We start from the raw sequence: 11,230 nt of genomic DNA on the forward strand, positions 1-11,230 counted from the left end.
GACACTGTGTCCTATGCGTATCCACTGTACCGACACTGTATCCTATTCGTATCCACTGTACCGACAGTGTATCCTATGCGTATCCACTGTACCGACACTGTATCCTATTCGTATCCACTGTACCGACAGTGTATCCTATGTGTACCCATTGTACCGACACTGTATCCTATTCGTATCCACTGTAACGACACTGTATCCCGTGCGTACCCAATGTACCGACACTGTATCCACTGTACCGACACTGTATCCACTGTACCGACACTGTAATCACTGTACCGACACTATATCCAATGTGTACCCACTGTACCGACACTGTATCCTATTCGTATCCACTGTAACGACACTGTATCCCGTGCGTACCCACGTACCGACACTGTATCCACTGTACCGACACTGTATCCACTGTACCGACACTGTAATCACTGTACCGACACTATATCCAATGTGTACCCACTGTACCGACACTGTATCCTATTCGTATCCACTGTAACGACACTGTATCCCGTGCGTACCCAATGTACCGACACTGTATCCACTGTACCGACACTGTATCCACTGTACCGACACTGTATCCACTGTACCGACACTGTATCCACTGTACTGATTTCAGTGTCAGTGCACTGATTTTTTGTGCCAATGTTCTGCATATATATGTATAGTATCTTGTGATTAAGTATCGTCCCCGAGTTGCTAAGGTCTTGAAACTGCATTCGGAAGCTGATAAATGAAGCAAATTTCCAAGCGCTTATAAATAAGTGTATTATTAGACTGTATGTAAGTATTAAGTGTCGCATTGCGCAAGGCAAACTAAGGTGACTGCAAAAGAGTTATCATACGGAACACCTGCATAAGAAGTATCTGGCCATCAAGAACGTTTTCCTGTGGCACAAATCCCTGATGAAAAGGAAAACATCGTTTGCCAGTGATTCCGCGCTCTTGTCTGCCAGTTTATCATTCGTTCAGACGGAATGTTTCGGATGGTAAGTCACTGAATAACAAACTATATAAATTTTCAAATTGTATTTTCAGACTATCAACAAGGCAAGCGATACAGGATAGGACGTAACCTACTGGCCAATACTCGGCAACTAAATAAATTAAAATTAGCGACTACTCTGTTCACAACCTTTTACTTTGTTTACTACATTTCGCACATCCTTTCAATCGTTTTCTTTATGTATATAGACACTACCGATCGCTTTGTTCACAGCCTTTCCTGAGTGATATCCAATTAGTTACGTATTTGAATTTATATACCCATTTTCAATAATTTGGCGTTTATTAACGAGCCATTCTCAGTATAGCAAGCGCAGGTCTTTTTACAATTTTAATCTTCCCAATACCGCTACGGATAGGAGCACGTAATTGACGCAATCAAGAGATCCGAAGCACAAATTTTATAGTTAGCTGCATGCAACAGTCCATACGTAATTAATAAACACTAATCCAGAACATGTGATATCGAAAACCCACAATGCTATTCGTCTTCTGAGTCTGATAACTCTAATTCAACATTTTCCATGTTCTCTAGATAGGCATTTCTGCGCAGTATAAGGCGATGCAAAAAAAATAATTGTCTGTGCTTCGGCATTTTAAACAAAGCATGCCGAAATCGCCCCAGCCAGCTGAAAGTTTTCTCGCAGCTTTGAGTGTTTGTAGATGCTAAGTTGGGATATGCGTCGCTTATCTTCTGCGGATTGTAAGTGGTTTTGCACTCGTGACCAACATGATTTCCAAGGTGAAACCGGTCGATGACCTTTGTCATTCCTTCCGTCCAAAGCTTGTTATACGGCTCCGGAAGTGGCAGGTCTTGCTGGGCGCCTTTCAGCTTATCAAGATGACACATGTTATCGTAAGCTAAGAAATATTTAGGCCAGTCCGGCTTTGGGACATTTTTTAGCGTAAGGTATTTCCAAGCCAATAAAATCAGGAATACTTGGGAAACCGATTCCGACCTTCAAAAACAACCTTTATTATGGGCTGTCACTATGCTTTTACTGACAGTTTGCTCTAATAAACTAGACAATCTTCATGCCCGTCGCACTGGAGCCCATTTTCGAAACTTACTTGTAGATTGGTGATAATAAATCAATATGACCGCCAGCACGAACTACAGCAAAGTAACCACGCGATCTGACAGGCTGCTTCTTCGGTTGTCCCAGGTTTTTTTGGCACGGAATACCATCGTCCATGCAGTTTTCGAAGACATCGTTTTGACTGGAGGTGGGAGGAACCATCCGGTTTGACTTCAGGCTTCTTATCAGCACACCGACGCCTGCGTCAACCAAAATTGTCAAAAGGCAATAAGTTAAAGTTATTAAATTTAGAACGGAAAACCTTGCAGGTGCAAATCCTGAAACCGCCTATTATTTGGCAGTCCGCGTTCTGTAGCCAAAGCGTCATGTTGTTCGCAAAACAAGGATCCCAGCTTCCGAAGTGGTTGGTTCGTGCAAACATCAGGATAGTTAACTAATTTGATGTTGTCAACTGTATTCTAAAAAATTTCAGTCGAAGCTAGTTTTTAGTTAGTTTTCCTTCTTGTATCACAGTTGTTACTTACATCTTGGACCATGGCACAGATTGCGAAGTGATTGTTCCAGATTGCGTCAGCTGACCACACTACCCCACATCCTTTGCTCTGACACAGTGAATTATGCGTATGAGGGTACAATGTTTCGCAACGTAGCGCTTCAAGTACGGGCAGGACTTCTTCCAAATTAAACTGATTGGAAAACCGAAAGTCCATCTGAAGCCTCCGCAGTTCTAGCTCAATTTCCTGTCGAATGAATACTTCTGATGCGTGCTTTCGCGAGAACCCTGAAAAAATATTTTACTGTAATGATGCTTTTCAGTAGTTTTTAAAGCAAATATACCATTTCTTCCAAACGCTTCGTTGTAAGTTTCCGAAAATCCTCGGTAGGTAGCGTGGCACTGCAATCTGATACATGTTTGCTTATTACGCGGATAGAACAGCTAAATACAACGCACTTACATATTCTGCACAAAAAGCTGATACAATTTTTGCGTCCAGAATGTTTGCAACGAGACGCGAATAAGATCTTGAGGTTGTTGGTAAAAATGATATCTTCCACTGGCTCCGCAAGTTCCAGCGTCGTTGTGAGAATAAATTTCTTGAAATGGCAAATTAAGTTACTTTTTCGCAGATGAAACCATGGTTTTGGGTTCTTCAGCAAAAGAAACTGAACCGGATACTTCAGACGATGAAGGCGTAGATGGTACTGCTTCTGCGACGTTGCAGAACTCTGCAGATAATAAAGCCAGTCGGAAATCGGTAAGCAAGTTCAATGGTTGATTAATCGTTAAAATTTTTGTTTTGCAACATCTTACATTGATCAAGCAGATTAACCGGTACAGTTTTGAGTTTTTTGTACTTAGGACATTGTGAGAATATGCACTTCACAGCCCAGTGTACCCATATTCGGCACGGACAATTCTTCCAGAGAGGGCAACGGAGCGGACGGGGTTGATCCGATTCTCGAAGCGCTTAAGCCTATTATTACGTCAAATAGTGAGTTCTGCAATTGCAACTTGATAGCTTTGCGCTTCATCTACAAGTAAACGTTTTGCAGACAATTTGCCAAAAACTGCCGTGGCACTGGGAGAACGTTTTGCAAATCTGAGTGGAGAGCTTCTGCAAGATGCTTGCGCCAAATGTTATGAAAAAATTCCGCAGCTGGGATGTGCATCTGAATCTACTGCTGCAAGTTCTTCATTGTCCAATTTTTTTTCCTGTTCCACCTGTGGTTTGCACTTTCACGAGGCCTGCATTAATGTTCCATCAATGAACACGCGCCATGGGAAGAAGCAGCAAGTTCCAGCGGAGGGCGAGTGGAAGTGTCCATTTTGCGCAACGAACTCGCGTAAACGTGCTGCGAAGAACACCGGAGGCCCACGTAAAAAGTGAACACCCGTCGCTGTTGCTATTATGCAGTGTTTTAGCTCTTTATTTTAATATACGATAATTTAAAATGTGACCTTTAAACAGCCATTATGTTTAAAAGTATATATTTCGAACTGATTAGTGTTTTATTTATTAGACTGAAATATTCGCATTCAAACAAAATCTTTTGCTTAATTCAGACTTGGAATAGTCGTTATGTACTGAATGCAGTTTCGCCATGTTATGAATTTAATCGACATCCTTGCAAATGTTTGTTTCTCATTAAATCAGCACTGCAAAGGCACGATACAGTGGATACAGACTGGGTACAATGTCGGCACAGCGGGTACAAGGCAGATACAGTGGATACAGATTGGGTACAATGTCGGTACAGCGGGTACAAGGCAGGTACAGTGGATACAGACTGGGTACAATGTCGGTACAGCGGGTACAAGGCAGATACAGTGGATACAGACTGGGTACAATGTCGGTACAGCGGGTACAAGGCAGATACAGTGGATACATATAGCTTACAGTAATTCATGGATATCACTTCAGTATCCAAGGATGCCCTAATCGTTTTAATGTATTGGATACAATGCTAGTGTATCCAATGGGAATTTGGCAAGCCCAAATAGAGGTACTCTATGGAGAGCAGAAATGTCGCCTTCAGGCTTAAACCGCGAACCCTGTGTATATAGAGCTGGTGCAGAAGTGATACCGGCTGTGTACATTTTTTATTATTTTGCCATTTTATCACATGGTGCACAGAATTTTTAAAAAATGTTTATCTGAAAGTCGTCCTACTTTTGAACGCACCCTTCAGGATGGTCCAGTCTTTTCAGTCCTGTAATTCAGAACGTTTTCTTTGCCAACCCTGAGACAGCTTTCAAGAAACAGAATACCCATACCCAACTCTAGGCTATCAGAAAATGTGTTTAGTTAACATAAGGCATTTTTAAAAAATGTATTTGATCAGCGTAACAACCTGGGTGGCGCGCCCTCTGTAATTTAAACCAGCGAAAAAATATTGTGTCCAGCAGTGATTTTTTCACCACAAAATAATATGTCAAAAAAACAATGCAAGAAGGCATAGAAGTACGCGAGAGTGAAAATTTCTGCGTTTGTGCTGTACCGGCACACTTTCTATATTAGAGCAATCAATGCAATGTAACAGCGCGCCTCACAATTGATAATGACAAAAATTAATTATTACAGTGTACATGGTACTTGATTTACCTTATTGTTTTAACATATCTAATGGTAATAGCATAGTGAAGTTGTTTAATATCTGCAAAAATTCCCGATACTTCCGAAGTTTATTGCAAATGTGCAATGTTATTTTGTTACATATCTGTATTATCTTGGCGCAAATGCGCCATCCACACCACCGGTATTACCACACAGTATCATGCTTGTTAAGTACCTGCAGTGTAACCAAAAATATAAGTATACAATACACAGCATTTAAACTTTAATTAGATGCAGACCCGGACCACCTTTAAAAGCAGATAAAATTTCGACTTTAGAAAATGCTGTGTAAGTATAATTAAGAATCATTGCAGGGCTGATTAATTAAACAGGCTCTTCTACAATATGATTTTGGAGGGCTTTGCGTCGACTTTGGAAATACAATCTCTGAACGGGGTTGCTTTTTCGTTGCATATGCTGACATAGGCGGTGTATCGAGCATATTACGCCTCCGGAAGTTGTGACCGATTGGCCGTTTCAGCAGGGACAATGTACTACGGCAGCATCATGCTGTATTTAAAACTGATTAGTTTTGGTCAACACATCATTTTGTTTCAATACACCGCATTATGCATACAATGCACCGCGAGCTCCACTGCTCCGATCATAAGGCATAAGCGGCGTCAGAAAAGGTTAATACTGCATAACAATTCCCCGTACATAATAAATACTGTTTTTCATGCATACACAGTGTTCTTACTCAGTGAACAATAAAATTAAACACCTTTCCCGTACTAACTCTATATACTTGTACCCGGCGTTAACAAGGGACGCCGTTAACAGGCAAAACAAGAATTAATCGAACCGATCAATCGGGGGAAAATTTTCTTTGCGGATAAAAAGGAGGTTGAAATATAATGTGCACGCAGGAAGCTGCAAGATGCTTACAAGCACCATGCAGCCATCTGCGTGCACATTTCTAGGAGGGGGGATGCCGAAATACAGCCGGATCCGCAATCGTGTAAGTTCCGGCACAGTAAAATAAATCCCGCAATTACAACAGCTGTCGCCATCCGATAACATTACGAAACTGCAGATCAGCAGTAGAATCTGGCGCGGATAACAGAATTATAGAGGGCTTATATATGTATATTACATTTTCTTATGATGCCATAAGTATGCGCATAATTTAACAAGGCGTCCGTCCCACAACGTTGTGGCAGGAAATGCGTGGCGGACCTGCGGTTACCGACATGGCGAGAGAAACCCTGTACCGTATCCATGAAACGATGCTAAAGACAGTACTGTACGAAATCATAATAATTATGGAAGGAAGACGTTTGTACATACAGTGTATAAGTACACTGTATGTACATTTTTAACGGTAGTAACGATACTATCGTTAAAAATTTATTCGTCGCGGTGTCTACCATACAAGTGCGTGTCGTTGTACAGTCTGTACGCTTCCATCGCGCTTTTGGTGCTTATTAATCGGTTCGCGCTAAAGGACCTTTGATCGGTGCATCACTGGATTTGATGGTTGTTTTGGTGAAGGGGTTCAGTTAACCTGCCGTTCGTAAGAACGTCAGGTCGAGTAAATCGTTAAAATTGCTGTACACGCTTGTATAATGTGCTGCCTGCACGCCGCATTAAATTATTACAAGCTTTTGCCCGTCCGAATGTGCTGATCTTTTCCATAATGGTACTACTATTCTGTATCTGTTTTTTTTCACTGTAGCGGTTACTGTGTTCGTAGTTTTGCTGACAAAAGCGGTTACTTATTGTTGACCAATACGGAAAAGACAAGATCGAACGATCTCCTACAAATTTGAGAAAGTTTTAGTTTTTTCTGCATGCTGAAGTGTTCGCAATCTTAACGGTTCAGATCCGTGTTTGATTTTGCATAGGAAGTAGAAAAAGGCAGAACTGACGAAATTTCTCTTGAAGTTATTTATCACGGTGCTTGACCGGTGGCGGAAGTTGGGCTTCCTGGGTAGCGAAGCCGACAATTACGCGATAAAAGATTTTAAGATGGCATAAAAGGCATTATAAGGGTCAAGTTCAGGTACAGAGTACAACTGCCCACAGTTTCCACGAGAACGATATAATCAGTGCAACAACACTTTCTTGCCGAACCGGGTTGTTTTCTTCGGCTGATTCGTACCTGGACTCGCATTATATAACTAGCTACTGTACTGTCAAAGTTGAGTATTATATTGCACTGAACTGAGCTATTGCAGTCTTTCTTTCGTACGTCTCTTTTGTATCGCGGGATTCCGTGCATTCCGTGCATTCCGAGGCGGCTGCTGCCCGCATCTGCACTATGTCAAAGTTTACGTATCTGTAGATGGTTCGTCCCGTCATTTCCTTGCTCGCGATCCTTTTCCGGCTTGAGACCGCTCAAGCGGTCCTAAGCCGCTCTAGTCGACCATGTTTTTCAGTGTTATTGAGTGAGGTGATTTTCACGTAGCGCATTGCCATCGCGCGCTGCCGATTTTTCTCTCGTTCGGCTTTCCGGTAAAACAACGTGCCATTCCCCTTTTCCATCGCATTTTCCCTTAGGGAAAGCGTGTTGCATACCCTCACATGTAACACCACCAAGCTGACGGATGCGATATGCGACGAGTGACATGCCTAGGCTCTGGACTTCGACTTCCGCCCATCGAAGTGGCTGGCAGGTCGGATGGCCGTGATTCGTGTGTGATTATGGGTGCCACCGTGTATAATTAATATAATTTTTACGGTATATGTTTCCGCCGTCAATCGTCGCGATGCGCTGCAACACGTTCTCGCCGAGCATTTATAACACACCGTATCTGCGTTTAGGAGTTGGCTAATCGGGCGGTGGAATGGCACCACAGCATCGAGCGGTAATATTCCATTGGCCGAGAAGCCAAGGACGCCGCTAAATTATGAACTTACTGCATATTTCCTGTAAAGTTTGCGAGAAATTGGTGACTACTATATACGCTCATGCTGTTAGTGTTGACTGTGGAGAACACCGGTAAATTGCTGTACTGATGTACGTACGGTAGTTAGTGCAAAGATGGTTGCACTACCGTCTACCATGTATTTATTATGCAAGAATGTGATAATGTAACGTGTTTATTTGTTTATTTAATATGTATTTGCTTGAAGGTAGTAGTTTGTATTTATTAACCATGCGACTACCTATTTATTTTTATACTTTATCAGTACTTGTATAGTAGCCACGTATTGTGAATCGAAACCAAAAGATTAAATGGTATGCTACAAATTTTACAAATTTAAAATCTTGTATCTGGACTTTGCTTTATTCGTAAACCATACGGTTTGGCTTCGCCTTTTTTTCTGTACGTACTTGGAGTTGAATTAAGCATCTCAGGAATGACTAAATTGTTATCGAAATGAAATTGTGTAAGTTACGCTTACCGACAACAAAGTGGACAATTACGCGATGAACGATAGGAAGCTCGCAAAAACCGGATTAAAGGCAAAAGTGCAGATGCAGCTGTATTGTACAAACGGAGCGCTCGCTAGAACAGTACAATTAATTTTAATACGGACTTCTCGCCGACAGTCATGTTATTCCTATTAACTGCTTGGTATATACAAACGCACTCGTGTGCCATTGCCAACCATCAAAATCTCGTATTTTCGCTCCGTTAAAGTGAGTTTGTCAGCGCGGTCCAGTAAAACAACACTGTTGGAAAACCCTGCATGCCACTGTGGGCGAATGACACAGGGAGCGGAATCGCCAGCATTTTGGCATTCCCCATCCGAAAACGTTGCAGTCGGATTGACTGCAACGTTTGTGGATGGGGTATGAAGAAATGCAGATGCGGAATGCTTGACCGAATTAATAACATCACCCATCGAACAGCTTGCTACGCACGACCTGAAGTCACTTCAGCGCATTTGTTATCGAATAGGAAATCTTGCTGCCGCGGCGATGAGCCAGCGGATGTAGCGGTTTTGCTCCGTTAGTATCAGAAGAGGATTAAACGGAAACACTCGCGTGCTTTTCGTTAATTATCAGCGAGTTGGTAAGATGAACCGTATACACTTATGCGATAACCGGTAAGCACCGAGACCGAAGAATTCGCGAGATGATCGGTTATTGTGGAACAACTATTTGGTTTGTTTGTTTATTCTGTTTCAGTAGTCTTTATTTTAGCTTTATAGTTATTACGTTATGGAAATGGTCATATTATGTGCAAGAAACATCGCGGGAATTAGTACGAAGTCTGAAGCGAGTCGACTGACAAGATACTACAAGTACATACTACACTACAGTATACAGGTATTAACATTCTGTACATGTACAAGTCAGACTACAAATTGAGCATAAATTGAAACAGCGAAAAATACAAAAACACGGTTCACGCCAAACTGTAGTGCAGTGGCGCTGACAGTGCGCTAATTTTGCTGTACCTGTTCCTTTATATCAACAGTATATGCTCCATTTGTCTGGCTTGTACATGTATTCTTATTCTGTGACCTGTTTGTGAACTGGCGTATGCTAACATGAATGCTGTCATAAAGACTGCTTTAAATTGTTGCGGCAATCGTACCAATGAATCAGCACCGCTCGTGCAAGTGATCGTCATAGTATTGCGACAACGTGATGGTCTCACCAGGATCCCGGTTTAATTTGAAACGAATTTGTACTACTCGTAGGCGAGAAACAAGTGGAGCAGTCCACAGATGAGCGGAAAGCCAGTGTTGAGTGTGCTACCACTTGCGACTTTACAAAGTGGCTTACAGCGCAATTAGTGCTGGCAAACTGTCTTATCGGTCTGGTTAGATTTTCCCGAGGAATACGTGAAGTGTCCCTCTGCAGCGGGCCCAGTATCCCCCGTATTCCACCGGTATTCTTGCGTGTTATGCCTGCATTCCACATGTATTCTGATTAAGAAAAACAAAAAATAAGAAAAGTAAGGAACCAAAATACCAAAATACTTGTACTGTATTCAATAATGTACCTTCAGTGCTTTTTTCCGGGCAGTGCCAAATCGTCCATCGCATAATTAATCGTATGGATGTATGTAGCTACTAGCAACGCCAAAAGTCGGCACTGTTGTAGAGCTGCTGTGATACAGTACATAATAATTCCAATCAACAAATGTAATATGTCATTACATATACCAGATTTATCGAATCATAAACCCTGGGCTACAAATGTTGGTACGCCCTTAGGCCGGAGGGCTTCTATTGTGGGGAGGGCGGCCTATAATTCGATAATTACGGTAAACACTTTCCTAGGCATTAATTACGACAAATTATACAAAGACTGAAAATAAACCATCAATCATTTTTTTTTTCCTAACGAAAAAGATGCCTTATTCTAAATAAGACACAGCAAGTCTGTGTCTCGGTTTCTCCAATTAGTTAAATCAACTAATGGTATGAAAAAAAATCTTGAAGTCAGTATCCTTAAGTACCGGTCTACGAAGCTTGAGTAAGTCAGACAGTCAAAAAATGGCAGTTGAATGGATTCCTTGGGGCTTGGATCGCATCTGTTGGCAAACTGCGCTCTGTTTTGGCATTGCCGACAAAATTCTGCTTAATTTATAAAACTGTTTACGCCCGGAACTTACATTATGGGCAGGCACAACAAATAAGACATCAACGAAAAAGGCTATCGTCTCGCTGGTACCGGTATATAGTATATAAAATTGCAGCTTCTTTCATTAGTCGCATTGTAATACAGTACAGTGCATAAAGAAATACATCGCGTATTACACAAGTAAGAAGAAAAGCAATCCTTGATGTCATTGCCGTTCAGTTAATTTAAGGGCAAAATACACATCTTCCTTCTCAACCATGTCACTAAAAGTACCGAGAACAGATACTGCATTTCCTTGCTGAATCTCGATACCAATCCTCTGACGCAAAAACTCTCCTGAGCGAGGGTTGCCTGTATAGTCACAAATCTTTCTTGACAAATCTTTAAAGAACTTTTTCGACAGCGGTCCAAATGTTCCCGTAGTTTCGAACGCCAGCGGTTGAACGATATAGCGATCTGCCAGCCCGCCATGCTTTCCTAACTTCCGACTTTCCCGTATTTCCGCTGCACTCCCCGGCACCGTAAGTCTGGCCGATGTAAGTTTGGGCAAATGTGTCTGCCACGGTAACATCCCACACTAGCGGCTTCCA

The 11,230-nt window shown here is 42.0% G+C and overlaps 1 protein-coding gene across 1 annotated transcript; it reads left to right on the forward strand.

Annotated features, from left to right (window-relative positions):
* The first annotated feature begins 786 nt into the window (after positions 1 to 786).
* Positions 787 to 4,153, forward strand: LOC129581140 (uncharacterized). Its single transcript, XM_055472045.1, has 4 exons — positions 787 to 980; positions 3,165 to 3,292; positions 3,397 to 3,529; positions 3,591 to 4,153. Exons 2-4 carry the CDS (start codon positions 3,173 to 3,175, stop codon positions 3,923 to 3,925), a joined length of 588 nt encoding a protein of 195 aa, XP_055328020.1. The 5' UTR covers positions 787 to 980; positions 3,165 to 3,172; the 3' UTR covers positions 3,926 to 4,153.
* The last annotated feature ends 7,077 nt before the right edge of the window (positions 4,154 to 11,230 follow it).

The sequence above is a fragment of the Paramacrobiotus metropolitanus genome, unplaced genomic scaffold, assembly GCF_019649055.1.
Source record: "Paramacrobiotus metropolitanus isolate TYO unplaced genomic scaffold, Prichtersi_v1.0 Parri_scaffold0000001, whole genome shotgun sequence".
NCBI classification, from domain to species: domain Eukaryota; kingdom Metazoa; phylum Tardigrada; class Eutardigrada; order Parachela; family Macrobiotidae; genus Paramacrobiotus; species Paramacrobiotus metropolitanus.